At 37.6% G+C, this 19,417-nt stretch overlaps 1 protein-coding gene across 2 annotated transcripts in view; it reads left to right on the top strand.

The window, feature by feature from the left end:
* Window positions 1-19,417, top strand: part of LOC140912960 (serine/arginine-rich splicing factor 5) — a 21,678-nt gene extending 2,261 nt beyond the window's left edge. The window contains exons 2-8 of one of the 2 annotated variants that reach the window (XM_073348440.1): window positions 4,071-4,214; window positions 6,782-6,852; window positions 7,585-7,680; window positions 11,125-11,197; window positions 15,818-15,891; window positions 16,710-16,820; window positions 17,944-19,417. In XM_073348440.1, the coding sequence (XP_073204541.1) occupies window positions 4,089-4,214; window positions 6,782-6,852; window positions 7,585-7,680; window positions 11,125-11,197; window positions 15,818-15,891; window positions 16,710-16,820; window positions 17,944-18,160 (768 nt within the window). In that variant the 5' untranslated portion in view covers window positions 4,071-4,088 and the 3' untranslated portion in view covers window positions 18,161-19,417. Of the gene's footprint in view, window positions 1-4,070; window positions 4,215-6,781; window positions 6,853-7,584; window positions 7,681-11,124; window positions 11,198-15,817; window positions 15,892-16,709; window positions 16,821-17,940 lie in introns of both variants that reach the window. The other variant, XM_073348439.1, reaches the window with a different exon arrangement.

Genomic DNA, 19,417 nt, shown 5'->3' with positions numbered 1-19,417 from the left:
CACAAATCCAGGTTTTCTCACACACACACCCCCATACACACACAAACTCACTCTCCTGCTGGTAATAGCTCATCCAAAATGACCACTCTCCCTACAATGTGCATGGTAATCAAGGTGGGCCATGTCCAGCACAAATCCAGGCTCTCTCACACACACACCCCTTCCCCGCCCCCCCGGGGACACACACACCCCCACAAACTCACTCTCCTGCTGGCAATAGCTCATCCAAACTGACCACTCTCCAAGTTTTAAATCCAAGTTTAACCAGAACGTCTTGGGGGGGGGGGGGGTGAGCAACCGCATTTGCTCCAACCCCTCAGACAGAGACAAACACCTACAAGATCTCTGTCAAGCTTTCTTACAACTACAATACCCACCTGCGGAAGTGAAGAAACAGATTGATAGAGCCAGAAGAGTTCCCAGAAGTTACCTACCAGAGGACAGACCTAACAAAGAAAATAACAGAATGCCACTAGCCGTCACCTTCAGCCCCCAACTAAAACCCCTCCAACGCATTATTAAGGATCTACAACCTATCCTGAAGGATGACCCAACACTCTCACAAATCTTGGGAGACAGGCCAGTCCTTGCCTACAGACAGCCCCGCAACCTGAAGCAAATACTCACCAACAACCACATACCACACAACAGAACCACTAACCCAGGAACTTATCCTTGCAACAAAGCCCGTTGCCAGCTGTGCCCACATATCTATTCAGGGGACACCATCACAGGGCCTAATAACATCAGCCACACTATCAGAGGCTCGTTCACCTGCACATCCACCAATGTGATATATGCCATCATGTGCCAGCAATGCCCCTCTGCCATGTACATTGGTCAAACTGGACAGTCTCTACGTAAAAGAATAAATGGACACAAATCAGATGTCAAGAATTATAACATTCATAAACCAGTCGGAGAACACTTCAATCTCTCTGGTCACGCAATCACAAACATGAAGGTCGCTATCTTAAAACAAAAAAACTTCAAATCCAGACTCCAGCGAGAAACTGCTGAATTGGAATTCATTTGCAAATTGGATACTATTAATTTAGGCTTAAATAGAGACTGGGAGTGGCTAAGTCATTATGCAAGGTAGCCTATTTCCCCTTGTTTTTTCCTACCCCCCCCCCCCCCGACGTTCTGGTTAAACTTGGATTTAAACTTGGAGAGTGGTCAGTTTGGATGAGCTATTGCCAGCAGGAGAGTGAGTTTGTGTGTGTGTGTCCCCGGGGGGTGGGGGGTGTGTGTGAGAGAGCCTGGATTTGTGCTGGACATAGCCCACCTTGATTATCATGCACATTATAGGGAGAGTGGTCACTTTGGATGAGCTGTTACCAGCAGGAGAGTGAGTTTGTGTGTGTGGTTTTTGGAGGGGGGTGAGAGAACCTGGATTTGTGCAGGAAATGGCCCACCTTGATTATCATGCACATTGTGAAGAGAGTTGTCACTTTGGATGGGCTATTACCAGCAGGAGAGTGAGTTTGTGTGTAGGAGGGTGGAGGGTGAGAAAACCTGGATTTGTGCTGGAAATGGCCCAACTTGATGATCACTTTAGATAAGCTATTACCAGCAGGACAGTGGGGTGGGAGGAGGTATTGTTTCATGGTCTCTCTGTATATAATATCTGCTGCAGTTTCCACGGTATGCATCCAATGAAGTGAGCTGTAGCTCACGAAAGCTCATGCTCAAATAAATTGGTTGCCACAAGGTGGCACAAGTACCACAAGTACTCCTTTTCTTTTTGCGAATACAGACTAACACGGCTGTTACTCTGAAACCTGAACATACATAGAATCTTTGGAGGCAAGACTCAAGCCTTTTCTTTAGCATAGGTGTGTATGGGAGGGATGTTTTGTTTACCTGTTTGAGGTTTGTTGCCTTGTGTAAATGTTTTTAGTTAAAAGATTTCAGGTACAGAAACAAATAGTTAATAAACAATTGTGACTTTTTCTGGAGGTTTTCTACCTTTTCCAGAGAAGGATGGCCAAGACAGTTCCAAGCCAGAATAGGCCTTGATACTACCATAAGCCTAGCGCAGGCAAACCTCTGCAGGGGCAGACCTCTGTCACTCCCTTTAGACATTGTTTGATCTACCTAGGCACATTTCACTGTTAATCTGTTTTATTTTATTTTTTTAATTTGGGTTGATCAGATTCCTTAAAATTCCTAGTTCTGAATCAAGAAATGTATTTTGGACATTTGAAAAAAGTACTTGCCATTTAATTAAAATTCAAAAAATGGAATCCTTCTCTTCCTTTAAATCTTTCCTTATAAATGTGCTGGTTGTTGAAGCCTGTCAGTGCTACTCTGTGTGAGATGTAAGTGGTAAATTACATTAACATAACAAAAATTACATCTGAATTGCCCTTAGATTTCACCCCACGTGGTTCATCTGGTATACTGTCCAAGTGGTATTATCTGTCTACTTTAGGGCCTAGTCCTGTAACACTTTCATATACAAAAGGTCTACAAGATAGAACCCTATTATTTCAAGGTCCTCAGGGCAGAGACTGTCTGTTTTTATGATGTTGAGAATATTGGTGCAAAATAATCTTGGGTTAAACTTTACACAGTCACCTAAATTTAAACAGATGCACTCATACTTTGTTCAGAACAACAGCATTTCAGTTTTTAATAATAAAGTTGTTTGGATTGTTAAACCAATGTTAAAGCAGGAGGAGAATGGCCTGGAGAGAGAATTCATTCTTGTGGAAATCCACAAGTGAAAGGTCTAGTGGTAGTAGTGATGGGAAAATGCACTCCCCAAAGCTTTTTCTGCAAGGTGTCTCAAATTAGATACCCAAAATCACTAGTCAGTTTTGAAAATCTTGGTCCCTGATGTTAGACCTCCTTTCTGCCACTATTCAAATAGTTATCTCATGATGAGAAATCACATCTAACTCTGTGGTCTGGTAGAATGCTGCTCACAGCGAAATGCTTGCATCCTTCTTTTAAGGTGAAAGTGCTTTATTGATATTTGGACTCATTTGATTAAAGTGTAACCTTAAGTATTGTGATCTTCAGAATGAAGTAATACTAACTGGGCTAAGAGTTATAAAATATGTCTGTCAGATGATACGTCATATTACTGTAATGTGGCTGTGTGGTAAAATGCACCTTTGGGTTCCATGTTTGTATCAATGACTTCTATAGCCATTTTGTTTAGTTTACAAATAGAAAGCTTTTTCTTCTCATTACTAGTCCTGAGTTTTAAATTCACTTGGGCTTTTTTCTGGGATCCAAAGACTCTGCAGTTGGAACTTGGTTAACAATTCTGTTAATGATGCATGAGCCAGATTAGGCTTTAGATCACTACCAAATAGCTGGGTTGGCTCTGCAGGAACAAAACCAGTAAACAAACAGAAAAGCTCTTCTTTTCAGAAAAGTAACCAAAAATGATTCTGCATACACAGAAGGTGCAGATCTACTGGGTAACAGGATTCCTTTTTGGTAACTTCAGATCATATCCACTGTTCAAAGAGGAGATAAAATTAGTATAACATTGTCTGATCAGTGAACTATGCAGCCATTGAAATACATAATTAATGCTGTATGTCCAATGCTCTTGCAATATTTTATATACAAAATATATTAAAGCTTTGTAATTTATTAGTGTGCTTAAATTTCACAGGCTGTGCTAGTTGGAGCTGATGCCCCCAAACAGAAAACTAGTCCTTTGTTTCTCTGTAGCAGAAGAGTACTTCTCCAAGAGTGAATAATCTTACTCTGTAGTTAGTTTTCACATTTCTGTGATGCCCAAGTGCATTGCCTGATGCTGAAATAATTCCTTTATCAAAGGGCAGATATCAAGAAATATTTTTTATACTTTAAAAAACTAGCTAAGAGTTATTCCATGTACATTCAACTTAAAACTGTAATAGAGAACTCCTCTCACTATAAAGAGGAATCATATTTCTAACATGGTTTGGATTTTGTTGTCTCGATTTGTTATCTGATTTGACCAATAACCGGGATTTCTGGGGCCTCATTTAGAAAGGACTCTGATTAAGCTATTTTTAGTTAATTACTCTGATGAATAATGCTAATTAACTGTTGTTTTACAGTTTCACCTTTAAACTAAAATGAGTGGCTGTCGTGTCTTCGTTGGACGTTTGAGCCCACATGCCCGGGAGCGGGATGTGGAGAAATTCTTCAAAGGATATGGACATATACGTGAAATCAATCTGAAAAATGGTTTTGGGTTTGTGGTAAGTGTATCCTCATGCTTCCTCTTTTATGCAATTACAGGCTCAGTTAGCTTAATAGCAGGCAGGGGACATCACTTAGGGAAGAAATGTTTGAGACTATAATAGTTCCAATGGTGAAATGGAAAATGTTTGTGCTTTAAATTGCTTTTCATATGAGCTTAATTCAGATTTTTCCCACTCTAGGTTAGTTTTTGTTCAGCTGCAATTTTTTCCATGTTTTCATTTAAAACTGGATAAAATCCTGGCTCTGAATTCAGTGGGAGTTTTGCCATTGCCTTCAGTGAGGATCAGGATATCACTCCTTATTTTTGAGGACACTAACTACCCTGTAACCATTCACTTAAATGTAAAACTCAGCGGACTTTTGTCCTGGGGAAAAAAGATGGGGTTTTAAAAGGAATTGAAAGAAAAAAAGTTTATACTGCAGTTTTTACATTATTTTAGTGTTTCCAGTATCTTTGGCCATATCTCTAAAGCAGTGATACTTAGACCTCAGTGTTTCAGGAGCCAAATTAGTGATCAACATTACCCAAAAGAGCCACAGTAGTGTGAATTCATTGTTTCAGTTACTATAGTACTATATATTTAAACAGTACAATGGTAAATATTTAGGTTTTATATATATTATTCTCACAGTGAAATGACTAACCAAGTGTTACGAATCAATTGTAGTTGATAAAATAAAATAGTAAAAGCATCCTGATTGGCTAATAACTTAGATTGGTTAATAAATAAATCTCTCAGTTTTTTTAATATCATGTGCTGCAGAGAGCTGCAGGAGACACATTAAAGAGCCACTTGCGGCTCTCGAGCCTCAGTCTGAGTATCACTGCTCTAAAGAATGGCTTGATACCAGTTGTTGCCAAAAATAGTTTTAAAAGTATTTTTCTATTGAAACCCCACAAATGAATGGAATTCCGTAGTTGTTGCACTCCCTCTTCAATAGCCATCAAGCTACTAGCAAATTATAAAATTTAGCTCTATAAGAGCACTTTTCATCAGGGACTTTAAAGCACTTTAATGTACTAACAAACACCTTGGTATTCTCTGTTAGATAAGTAATATTCTCATTTTACATACTGGTGAACTGAGTAACAGAGATTAAGTAACTTGGCTGAAGTCACACGGCAAGTCTGTAGTAGAGCTATGAATAGAATCCATAACACCTGACTCTTGGTCTTCTGCTTTAACCATTAAGGGCCAGATTCTAGTATTCTTACTCAGTGTGTAGCATCTTAATGTGTGAAGGATTTCAGTGGACTATTCATAATGTAAGGTGCTAAGTAGTGTGAGTAAGGCGTTCATATTGTCTCTAAATTATTTTCTTCCACAAGATGTTCAGTTATTTTATCTATTGTTATGAAAGCAGATTTTGTGTTAAGCATTCAAAATGCAAGTGCTGCTGGTCTTGCTTTCTGCTGTGGTGTCAATGAGCAATGCAACAGGAGGTACTAAAGAGCTAAAGCATTCTTAATACTGTTAAAACACATTTCATTGTGTATTTATTGCTTAAGTACAAGACAAAAGAACTGATTAATCATTTTTGAGATCATTTCATAGATTTTTTTTTTTAGATTAAATTTTATAGAATACAGTAAAGAAAGAGGATAAAGACACAATTTTTCAAACCATAGTGACCTAAAGTTAGGTACCTAAATAAGTGGCCTGGTATTTGTTTCTGAATGTCCTTGCACCTACAGTTCTAACTGAAGTCAATGGGAGATGTGAGTGCTAAGCACTGCAGAAACTCAGGAACATTCTTATTTAGGTACCCAGCTCTAGGGAAACTTTAAAATGTTGGCCTAAGTGAATTCCCCAAGGTAATCTGTAACAGGGGTATGAATAGGAATCAGACTGCCAATCCTATACCCTAAACCCAAGACTATCCTTCGTCCTCTGATAAGAATACACGGAATAAGGGACTTGTTAGCTCATCACATATCCGTATACAGGACCTGGTGCTTGGGACTAACTCACTGTAGTGATCTTGGGACTAACTCACTGTAATTAATGGAGATACATTAGTGTAATTGAGAAGGAGAATAATTCTCAGTGTAAAAGTCCATATATGTTCATCAGTTTTCACTGCGTTCTGCTTTAAGGATATAGATCTGCTAGTTGATGCTTGCTGCACTGCATAGTTCTTAAATACACACATTTTTAAGAGGGTGTGGAAAAGAATACTCTAGTGCAGGGGTAAGAAACCTATGGCACACGTGCCAAAGGCAGCATGCGAGCTGATTTTCAATGGCACTTACACTGCCTGGGTCCTGACCAACAGTCCAGGGGGCTCTGCATTTTAATTTAATTTTAAATGAAGCTTCTTAAACATTTTAAAAAACGTATTTACTTTGCATGCAACAATAGTTTAGTTATATATTAAAGACTTATAGAAAGAAACCTTCTAAAAAACATTAAAATGTATTACTGGCAAGTGAAACCTTAAATTAGAGTGAATAAATGAAGACTTGGCACACCACTTCTGGAAGGTTGCTGACCCCTGCTCTAGTGGGAAATGTGATTGCATCATTATAAATCTGTGATGCTTATTCCTGTTTCTTTCCTAGGAGTTTGAAGACCATAGAGATGCTGATGATGCAGTTTATGAACTGAATGGTAAAGAACTGTGCAATGAAAGGTAAACTTCAAATACGCTTTTTCTAAAACACTAAATACGTTTTATACCCCAAATATGATGCACTAGGCTCTGCTCCAACATCTGGGTCGGGTGGATCTCTGACCGATCTCTATGTAAGTGGAGGTGTCTGTTATGTCCTGATGCAAGACTGGGGGCCTTAGTTTGTATTGTAGCATAGAATTCAACTGCCTTTTTTTTTTTGGCTAGAGATGTTAGGAATTTGTGTTTTCCCTCCAATATATGTTATATGGCTCTTCCCCAGATGAACAGATGCAATCTTACCAGAAATGTCAAATCCATTCATTTCACTCTTCTCCTCATTAGTCCATCTGTCACTTCTAGAAATTAATCAGAACCTCTTACCATATGTATGGCTTATAAGAGTGCCAAACAGTCATTGTACATAAGAAACCAATAAGTTATCTTAATGAGCCAAAAAACAACTTGCATATTTATCTTAAACCATCAGTGTGGGCCTTTTCTTTTCACGGCCCTATACTCTTGTTCTTCCTTTCTGACCATTAAATCTAAACAGCAGACCTGAAGTAAATTTCATGGAAACATTATAAGTTAATGTTTTGGATGCTTATGAAATATCTGCCATAGATTCTGCTATGCTGTGTCAAATAAAAACCTAAGAGCAGGACCTCTCTTGATTCTGCATGTGTACTTTCTATTGCAAAGGATTGAAGTGACTTAAGTAGTTATGGATTTTTTTCTCTCATGTTTAAGGGTTACAATTGAACATGCCAGGGCACGAAGAGGGGGAGGCAGAGGCAGATTTCCACAGCGGTTCAATTATTACCAGTCACGTAGCAGTGGACCTAGGTGAGTGATTTGATCTCAATTTACTGCATATAAAATAACTGGGGATGCACTGTGCTTAAAGCATTGTTTTTTCTTCTTCCTGTTGGTGGAGAAGGGAAGCTCCACGTCCTTACATACCATTGAGCAGGGCTTCTCAAACTAGGGGTCGGGACCCATCGGGGGGTCGTGAGGTTATTACATGGGGGGTCACAAGCTGTCAGCCTCTACCCCAAACCCCTGCTTTGCCACCAGCATTTATAATGGTGTTAAATATATAAAAAAAAGCCTTTTTAATGTATAAGGGGTGTCGCACTCAGAAGCTTGCTATGTGAAAGGGGTCACCAGTACAAAAGTTTGAGAACCACTGCCATTGAGGAACCCAGTACTGACACCCCTGTACCTCGTAGCCATTATTTTTCTGGCTGAGGAGGACAAGATGGGACACCTTTGAGCCAATCAGTGCTGCTCCTTAATCGACTTGAGGGATTTGCTGTTAGCAACTTGAGTGGTCCCTCTGTATCCCACTGCTAGTGAACACACGGTACTGTGCTTGCACTCCATACTGGCCTGTGTGATGCTGAGTACTAACAGTGTGCCACTGGGTTGGCCTGTTCTTTTTTGGGCTTTTTCCTAACATAACTAGGTAGCTAATTACAGATGTCAAGTCAGTATAATGACTTCTTTTGAAACCAATAGAAAATCTTAAGTGTTAATTGACATTGTCTGAAAGTGCCAATACAAAGTTGCATGAGTCAGCAAGGAAAGAAGTCATAAATACTGCCCAGTATGTTTCTGTCGCAAAACCTTTTGTGATTCATATTGGAAAACCAACTCTATATTTTAAAAAATATTGTGATTAAAAAACCCTGGGAAGGTTATTCATTTTTTAATATTAAGATCATGTGTTTCTCAACTGGGGCATCTCTCTACCTAAGCAATGTGTCATGGGTTTAATATTACTGTACAGCAATGGTTCTTCAGCATAAATTCTGTGAACCATTTTACTTGAAAGTTTCTCTGGTGGACCATCTAACCTACCAAGGTTCCAAATTTCCCATTGTTGGGTTCTAAAAAGTTTAATTCAGTAAGCACTGGGATGGGGTCTCACAGATCATGGTAAGAACCGCTATCGTAGGAACAAAGTGCTAGCATAACACCCATCAGTATAAAAGTACAAAAAGGCAAAGGTTGCTGATTGAAAAGAAAGTGACCCCCCCTAAAGGACAATCTCTGTCCATGGATGGAATCTAAAAACAGTTATGGTACAGACTACATGTATCTATTACATATGCTGGATATACAGTATGTGTGAAAAAGTATTACTTTGAATTATTTAATGAGATAATGATCTTTATATATTTTAATGGATTTTCTTAAATGGTAAATTTTGCAGAGTTAGTTAAATGACAGAGCAACACTTTGTTTTTTACTTTAAATTGTTGTTTCTAAAGTAAACCATTTGAACTGATGTATTCTGTAATAGAATTAGTAACTGTGGACTATGCAGAGTAGTTTTTGAAAGAAGGATAAACATTTCACTGAAATATAATTCTTAACCTCTCTGCAGTTGTTTCAGAGGCAGAGTTCCTTCCAACCACAGACCAGTAAAATCTGGGGCATCTAATTTGCATATGCAAGTATGCTAATTAGATTCTTTTTTCTTTAGTGGCAGTGACCTTGATGCAGTAGGATTGATCCGAGGTCCAGGCTAAAAGTGAACTTTTAAAGTAGGAAGTGTGATTGAAGGTCGTGGGCATCTGACGTTGTGGCCATGTTCATGACGTCAGACACCCGGTGCCAGACAGGAAGAGACTACCGTTTGAAATAATGAAAAAATGGGACTCAGCCTGCCAGTTTTGGGACTCTGGGACTTCTGCTTAAATGCTCTGAAGATCTGGATGTTCTGAAAAAAATTGGGACACTTTGAGGTATGCGCTGAAATCAAATTACCTATGCTTCAGTGTACAAATCAGTACACACCATTAGGGTTACATTTTATGGGATGAGGTGTGGTGTTGAAAGAACCATAAGACTGAGTAATTCCGACATCTAGACTGAACAAATTAACTTAAGGTGTGACCCCAATGATGTGTATTAATTTTCTATCAATCATAATTTTTTCATAACAGTAAGCAGGTTTTTGTGCCAGGGCAAGTAAAATTTTACACACATGCGCGCGCGCACACTAGACAGTTCTTCTCTGTATTAATGTCATTTCATATGCACCTCGTGTGAGAATGAAAGGACAGACTAGGAAGCAATGACAATTGGTTTATCTATCCAAAACTGAGAGTGCATAAAATGGTGTCATTGGGTGTACTTAGTACTACAGTAAGCATCCAAGTCTGTTTCATTTGAAAACTATAACTAAATACAAGGATGCCCACAGTAGCAGTACAACCTATTTGAATTGTGGTTGTGTGAGACATTAATTTGAAGGGATGAAAAAAATGTTCTAAGTCATCTGATTGGCTTAAATTGCTATCAGTGCTTTGTAACTATCTTGATAACCCTTACCAGAAACAGCTGGGTGGAAGAAGAATAGGTGGAAAACATTTATCTTCTCAGGGTACTGTTCTCCCACCATTCTGATAGAAGTCCAATATAACACCATTAATAGAATTGTACATTATTTTTTCAAAAGCCAGTGTGCTTTTTCCAAACTCCCCAATGGTTCTCAAACCCTCTAATAGAGTTGTTGGGATTGGGAGCACTAATTGCCTGTTAGGGACTTCCTCTCCCACTCTCCCCTCCCTCAATCCCCCATAACTCGCCATCAGACCTTATTATAATTATAGTCATTCCTTTCAGTAACGTTTCATGGTATGAACACTTTTTATTCACAATCAAAGTGCCACTGCCACTTATATGCAACCCGTTGGCTTCATGTTGTGTTTCTTGAAGTCAGAATATTCTGACCCATAAGAAACTGCCATAGGGGCACATTGGCATATCCAAATATTAGCAAGTGCTTGGGAATTGAGAACCATTGGGCTAAATTGTCTTAAGATGTTTGCATGTGTCTCTTTGACTTCAAAAGACAGAATTTAGCCCCTTGTCAGCAAAGAAGTAATTACACCTTCAGTAGGAGTGGCCTCCAGAGGCAATATGTTTGACCAAAGCCATTAGAGTACTTAGATTATACTTTTTTGGTCTGAACTAATTTAATGAAAATAAATTAGTCTTCAATAGATCTGAAAATGACATCTATATTGACTGCCTGGGTGTAAAGTTCTTCCAGCAAAATACTAATTTATTGCTTATGTCAGCACTTCCACTCTTATAGTGGGTATATGCTTTTAAATATAGTATAAGAGTTAACCAGGGAGAATCTAATCTGCAATCCATATGTAAGGAAAGTAATTAGTATTTAACTCCATCAGCAAACTGTCAGAACACATGAGTTTGTGTGTTTAAATACTCTGCTTTGGGGAAATGTATTTTATTGTCTCTGAATTCTTATAGCTGGTATGGACCTCCTGTTCGTACTGAACACAGAATTATAGTTGAAAACCTTTCTTCACGGATCAGCTGGCAGGTGAGTTAGATTTCAGTCTTTTTTATCTTTAATACATGATTTTATTCAGTGCATTTTATTTTCCTGCCCTTAAGGAGGCAGTTTGCAATCTAATCTTGTATTAAAGCCATAATAAATATTTAATTTTTATTAAAAGTTAAAAAAAGTGCTTGAATTATATACTCCAACATTTAAGAGTAACTAATTTTCAAAACTGTACAAATAGGTATCATAGCTGACATTTTGTAGTTGGGAGGCTAGTGGTTCTTGCCTTATGATTTTCAGCTGGTGATACTTTGGATTATCTTTTAATTTGGCGTTACATTTGTAACCTCTAAATCATTAATCAGTTTACTAGGATGGAATATTTGAGATTTCCACACCTTTGAGTTTCCATTTTTGTTCTGAATGAAACTTGTAGTCTTTTTTAATTGCGCTAAACATTTTTTTGAGGTGGACCATGATTAAGAATTCATTAATACTGCATGAATAAAGCAAATTCCAAGAAAGCCACTTAGACATAGTGTACTTACTGCAGGGGTTCAGATAAACTCTTTTAAAAATTCTTTTTAAAGCTATATCACTGGATTTGTGATGTCTACAACTTTTTCTAATCTTTAGCTGACTTAAAAAGAATGACCACATGATCACTGTTTTTATATTAATGTGTGTGTTGTTTCTAATATACCCATTATAAGGAATTCACTTTTCTTTGTGGGCCTTGCAACAGAAATATCTATTGCTAAGCCCATACTACTTACAAAAGGTAGAATCAACAAGTGAGGTTTATTTTTTTTTTTAAAAAGACACTACGTTAATGATCATAGATGGATTTTGTTTGTATATTGAAGAGACGGACATGGATAGATTGTGTTAGTTTAAGGCTCTGGTCCCTGCAACAAGATCTGCAAGGGCAAACATTCTGTGCCTGTCTGGAGCTTCACTGATGTTAATGATGCTTCATGAGGGTGCAGGGGTCCACCCATGTGGATCTGGTGGCAGAATTAGGGCTTAAGTCTGCAAAGCTTTGTGCCATCCTTTCATATGGAAAGCACAGTATTTGATTATATGATTCTATTATTAAATAAACCTCTGATCAGTTTTAAACTTTTGATTCAGCAGACAAGTGGACTTCATCTAAATCCCTCTAGTATATACTACACAACTACTCTGTATATGTTTCAGAGTAACAGCCGTGTTAGTCTGTATTCGCAAAAAGAAAAGGAGTACTTGTGGCACCTTAGAGACTAACCAATTTCGATGAAGTGAGCTGTAGCTCACGAAAGCTCATGCTCAAATAAATTGGTTAGTCTCTAAGGTGCCACAAGTACTCCTTTTCTTTTTACTCTGTATATGAAGCTCTAAAAATCACTGATCTTGTAGAGGTAACATTGAGGAAGGGGTAAAAGCTATAATGGAGTCTTGAGGAAAGCCATAATTTAATGGAGGTGTTTACATTAAAATTAATTCACAGCTTGGAAATTGGATCTTGCAATCACTTTTACTTTTGAATATTTATAATGGCTTTATTCCTAGTAATTACATGTTAGATTTACATCATCTTAATTCAGATTCACCATAATAAATCTTTTGTGGTTACCTGAGCACGTGAACATATCCATACCTAAAAGTTCGCGGCAAAATTTCTTGAATGCTTAACATGAAAGTTGAGAATATTCTGACACATTTTGCAAGTGCTAAGTACACTAGCACTAAGCACTCCTGACCAGCTTTGCACTTTGTAGGCTTAGTGTGAAATTACTGTGAATCTTGACACTAGTCCATTAGAGATGGTTTAAGGAGGACAATGTGCCATTTCTTCTAGATTTGTGGAGGTATACATTTAAAGTGCTTGGTAAGCTAAATGTGTAACAAATTATAGCAAAACTGTTTTAAGACAATTGCTTCTCTATAAAATGTTACAATTTAAAGTAAAATTCCCTGTACAAATGTAGTTTAATTTTGAAGCCATAATACATCAGAATTTGTTAGCTATTAAACATTAAGTAGTAGTATACTATTAATATGATTGATGAGACTAGAAATATGATAGTCACTAAAATACTGGATTCTAGATTATCCCAGGACAAGTTCTGGTCTTCATCTCCCTTTGAGAAACTAGCTATCCTGAATGAAATAGATATAATACCTTGCCTTCAAAACTTGTGGGCATCTGGATGTGTAGCTTCCCAAAATTTGAGACAGGACTATATTTGTCTGCTTTTAAAGCCAGCACATTCAGATGCTAGAAATAGTTAAAATGTGTGTCCAGATCATTCTCTCCACCCCCTCCCCCGGCCCATTTTATGGCTCCAAGTGTGTTTAAAGCCAAACAACCAGTAATTTTAATTACCTGTGGTTATGACAGTGCAAATTTGTTACAAATGGCTTCCCATCAACACTACCAGTTCTCCCAAAAATAAATGATAGTTGAAGTTGATAGTTGATCTGATAATAGATCTGTGATTGCTAAAAGAAAAGTAAAAGCCATGTCTTCTTAGGACAGTTTTAATGTGTACATTTATTCTTTTTCACAATTTTCTGTTTTTTAAAAAATACATGGTCTATTAAATCTTTAATTGCTGAGGAACACAATGATATATTTTTGTGAGTGAGGTGAAACCAAACATTAACCCTCATGAATGGTCAGATTTCATTGCTGTTTTTTTTTTGTTTTTTTTTAATATAAGAGATTAGTTTAGGTAGTTTTAAGACCTTCTGTTGGTTGAAGGAGAGCAGCGTCCTAAACTTCCTACATATATATGTGTGTGTGTGGGTGTATATATATACACCCACCCACACACACACACGAACATATTTCTTCTCTCTTCAAATAATATTCTTAGTGTCTCAATCGTATCTTCTTGTTCTGTTACACAGCTTTTTATGGCCATGATCCTTAGCAAATCAGAGTTTAAATGTTAAGATGGCTCAAAATTTTAGAACCTAAAACAACTTAACTTAGAATGCAAGTCTGTGTGATTGCCTTACTTAATTTCTTTTCTTAGCAGCACTTCTAAATTAGAGCATTTTGTTCTAGATCAAGAAAACCTTTGATTTATTAATAACAAATGTATAGTTTTAAACTTGTTGGGTGAAATCCTCGCCCCACTGAAGTCCATGACAAAACTCCCATTGACTTCAGTAAGGTCAGGGTTTCACCCTTTATCTCTGAATTACTGTACATGTGTTTAGTTTGCAGTAATGGTTTTTAAATGTGGCTATGGATCATATATTAAATGTGGTAACTGAATGAGAGTGTTTGGGTTTTTAAGCATTTTAAACAAGAAAAAGTATTCACTGTTTTGCAGCCTAATGTGTAATTCGGATGCTCACTTTTAGAACTAAATTGTTGAGCTTTATTAAGCATTAAACTGAGTCTTCCGTATGCTGTAGCAAATGTTCTAAAGTTTATTTCTTAGCTTTTTGTTTGTATTTTTTTCTCAAACATATTTCTAACCAAGTGCATTTTGAACCTCTTTTAACAGCCTTGCTTTGGGTTAACCCTCGTTTCTCTTGTGTGGAGGAGAGAGAGCCCAAGAGTTTGGGGTTTCTAGTGGCTGAAATTCTAGGGCTTGGCCTGTTCTGAATTTTCCTTTTGGTTCCTATGACACTCCTGTTTTGGCGATCTAGATCTTGGTTTGTCCAGGTTTGAGCTCGATTTGGCTAGCACAGGTCAGCCGCAGGTTCTGTATCCACTTCCGGATGTTGTCAAGTATTTTCAGGGTCTCTGGTACATCCCCCTGAAGCATATTGCTATGAGCCATTCCTCTGCCCTTCTCATGTAAGGCAGTTCCTCTTGGCCAGCTAGGTATTGGACAAGCGACTGTTTACTTAAGGTACCTGCTTATATCATCTGACCACTTGTGGTATGTTGCGGTAAGTAGCCTTGGGCTATAAAATGCGCAATATTATTTGGAGAATATATTGTTTTTAAGTTTGCAAATAACTTTTAAATATAATTGTACTTATCTTTTTAATCACCTGTAACATTATTTGTTCACTTCGTTTTATCACATTGCGGGGCAAGTAAACATGCTATAGTGTATGTTCAGTCTCTGTTGACATTAAATACAAGTATCTCTTTTGAAATAACACTGAGGTTGTGACACAGACTGGTGAAAGCCAGAAAAATCAGAGTTAAGACAGATTCTCCTCTTGTAACTCTGAATATTCTGCCGTTTGTCAGTTTGTTACAATCTTAGCATTAATTAAACATAGACATTTTTCATTTAATTTTTGTGTGTGTAGCTTTAAGTGGGGGTGGAGGAGAATATGCATGTAGGCAATTTTAAATATGCAAGATTCTCATTTAAATGAGGTTTTCCAAAATAGCCTTTATGGTCAGTTGTAAAAGTTTGCATTTAATATCCTATAACTCCTTATCTGGTATAGTTACAATGTTAATTAATGCTTTAATTGCTGCACCATGTTTTCATAAGAGCTGCTTTTGGGATATGGGCTTAATTTAAAAGCAATAATTTGTTTTTATTATTGTAATTGTTACTAAGTAGGCTGAGTTTCAAAAGAAGTCTAAATGCAAAAATTATAACCTGTCTAACAGAGAACTTTACTTTTTTGACTTACAGATAGCTTGTTAGTGTATTTCGTGTTTAAGCTGAATTGTAATTTTTACTGCAGGACTTGAAAGATGTCATGAGAAAGGCAGGAGAGGTGACTTATGTGGATGCGCACAGAAACAACAGGAATGAAGGGTAAATCCATATTTGTGTATAAATCTGGGCAATACCAGGATAATGATGATCCAATCTTCCTGCTATTTCAAAGTGTAAAAATCACCATACTTAGAGCTAAGGTACTGTTCTTGTTCACGAATTTCCTTTTAGGGAACTTTTGTGCAAATTTTGACTGTCCATAAACATATGCTAAGGGACTTGTTGTGGGTAGCCCAGGGAAAAGGAAGCATGGCGGGAACATTATTATTCTCTGGTGAATCTCTATTGCCAGAATAACTCCTTGAGGCCCATTGCAGACAGGTGCAACTTAAAGCAGCCTTGATAACATGTTTGGGGAAGAGAGGTGTAAATGAGGCCAACTAAAGAAAGGAATTATATTTACTGCTAAAGTTCTAAGGAGGGGGCAGACTTGGCCCATTTGTATTTCTTCTTCCCGGAAAAGCTTAAGCTAGATCTTGAAATCCTTCAGAATTTTGCCCAAATAAGGAATGAAGGGCAGGCAGATCTTCAGGTGTGCCGTACATTGTCATAGCTTCATTAACTCCCAGCTGATGTACAGCAGCTGAGATCTGCCCGCAAGTGATGACTTCAGGAGTTTTCCTTTTATCATTCAATGTGATTTAAGATGAGTGTGGGCATTGGAGGTGGTTAGGATTGTTTTGTCAGTGTCAGTCCTGTCATTAAGCTAGAAAATCAGTTTTAAGGAGTTAAAACCTGAGCATATAGATCTAAAAAAACACAAACCACCCACTCTAATGAATACAAAATCTTTTTTCCTCTGCTTTCCTCCATTCTCTCCCATAACTTAATTTTTGTGACTTCCTGATGATCCGTAGTGTTGTGGAGTTTGCATCATATGATGATATGAAGAGTGCATTGGACAAGTTGGATGGCACTGAGCTCAATGGGCGCAAAATTAAATTAATTGAAGATCGCAAATCACACAGGTATGTCGTCTGCCCTGACAGTTCTGTAGGTTGGTATCAGCACTGCCAAGAACTGTGCCATGCTGTTGAAGTATTTAACTCCTTTGCTGTCATTTGCAATACCACAGTACAAAACCAGTTTCCAGCAGTAGATATACTATAAAGTGTTTCAGACAAAATTTTAATTCAGAAAAGATGGATTTTTAGTGCAGATTTGAGTTTTATTTGCCATATTTTTGGTGGAGAGATAATAAAAATCTGATGTTTCTCTAAATGGGCAAAATGAAAGAGATTCCATCCAAAATTTGGCCCACATTAAAATGGTTATAATTTATTAGAAAATTTCCTCCAAATCTTTTCAGATTCTTTCCATTATTCAATCTTCAGGAATTTTGCAAAACTGCCTTTCTGGTGAGACCCAGTAAAAAGCAACTAATTAATGTATGTTTTTAAAGCTGTTCTGACTTTTAAATTTTTAAAAGTAATAAAAATGTATGTTAACTTCAGCTCCATCATAATCTATACAAAGATCTGTCTTGTTAAATGCAAAAAGATTGACAGCAGAACAAGGGATGCAATTTTCAAATCTTTGAGCTTGCAGAGCTCTTGTGATACTCAGACATTTTAATATCTTACTGGGGTCCCAAGAATTGTACCTAATTTACATACGCTTTTCTAGGGGGAAAGAATGACTAGTGTGATCTTGTGCTTCCTTTTTTCGTGATAGATGAGTAAAAATTGCTTGCATATCCCAAGTTTTAGTTGACAAGGATCTTACAAATCATAGAATATCAGGGTTGGAAGGGACCTCAGGAGGTCATCTAGTCCAACCCCCTGCTCAAAGCAGGGCCAATCTCCAATTTTTGCCCCAATTCCTAAATGGCCCCCTCAAGGATTGAACTCACAACGCTGAGTTTAGCAGGCCAAGGCTCAAACCACTGAGCTATCTCTGCCCCCCTAAATGATGGAGAGTAAAAAAGAAACGCAATACCTGAAGTGATTGAATGTTTTGTGCAGTGCTTTGAGTTCTGTAGATGGAAATGTTATGGGTGCAAAATAGCTTTTTTAAAAATAGTTAACATCCATTTAAATTCTTAATTTAAAAATATTCCAGAGTAAGACCTTTTATATTTTTTCCCAGAAGCAGGTCTCGTTCAAGAAGCTACTCAAGATCTCGCAGCAAGTCCAAGTCTGCAAGATCTTCCAGGTCAACCAGTAGGTCTCGCTCTCGCAGTCGTACGCCTGACAAAAAATACTCTCAGAAGAGTCACCATTCTAGTGTGCAGCCTTCTTCTCCATCTCCCCGTTCCTCCAAGAAAAAATCTCGTTCTCGGTCGAGCTCTGCTGAGAGCCGTAGTTAGTGTATTCCAAAAGATGTGCCAGTGTGTTTAATTTCTGAGTCGTATTTCCCTAAAAGCTTGAGACAAATTACAAACAAGGGGGGTGGGGGGAAGAGTTAACATGATGAGTTAACACCTTTTTCATTACCAAAATGCATGTCATCAAATAGACTGCAGCACATATAACAGGCCTTCTCTGTCTCTGTGAGGAGTGAAGTTGTGGGAGGGGACGTGGGGGCGGGGTTGCCAATTAATAATACAATATTTTGTTTTGTCAGTAAACAATGTTTCTCACCTAGTTGTACCACGTACACATAATGTTAGGTTTCAGGTTGAGGCCATACATTGCATTTTTTTCAGAACAGCATATTTGTATTAGCTTTTGTTGATATTGAATCTATAGAACCTGAAGTGTAGATTTTATTCATTAGTCAGACTCCTATGGCTGTATTTCTTTTTTGTAAGTAGATAACTGAATTCTTTTAGTGGCTTAATATTTGGTTCACCCCCATTGCTGGGCTGAACTGGCTATTAAATTCCAGCTTTAAGAGGTCTCAGATAACATTTGCAGTATATAGGTGTTCTTTACTACTTGTCAGCACACTACTGGCTGTTTAGGTAGTTAGTGAATCAATATGTTAACCCCTTGGTGAAGGAGTCAGAATTTCCTGTTACAGTGGGACATACCATGACCAGATGACAAAGGATTATCAGGATTTTCTTCCAGTTAGTGAGATTTCCAATATGATGGTGTAGGAAAGAGTGAGGAGGCCCTCGTTTGACAGATGAATCCATTAGAGAAATTGCATCAGATACACAAGTCTCTCTATGTATTTCCTGGTTTTTAATATGTTTATAAAGGCAGCATAGCTTTCATATCCACAACAAGAATATGATGCTAAATACCATGAACACGTGTGACTAGTGATAATCAAAATGGCTGATGAAGGGGAAGTTTATTTTAGAACATGACAGCAGCAAAAATTCCCAGTAAAAGTTTAGTTAAGGTTATGACAGGAAAATTTGGTAATGTCTGAGAGTAAAGAGAGGGTATCTTCTTTAAATTTACTGAATGTGCAATAGTTTTGATTAATAGGTATTTCTACTGCAAATAGTATTGTAGGTTCTTTTAGTTTATTGTGATTAGTATTTTTCTGGCTTTTGAATAGTTAAAAGAAGGGGAATCTTGTTGGAAAAAGTTTGTAAATCAAACCCCAAGGCATACTTATGTTAAATGTACCAGTCTTAGTACAATAAACAAGTGTCTTTACCTGCTTA

Source organism: Lepidochelys kempii, chromosome 6 (genome assembly GCF_965140285.1).
Source record: "Lepidochelys kempii isolate rLepKem1 chromosome 6, rLepKem1.hap1, whole genome shotgun sequence".
NCBI lineage: Eukaryota > Metazoa > Chordata > Testudines > Cheloniidae > Lepidochelys > Lepidochelys kempii.
Note: the sequence above shows the minus strand (reverse complement) of the source record. Positions and strands in the feature narration are given on the sequence as shown.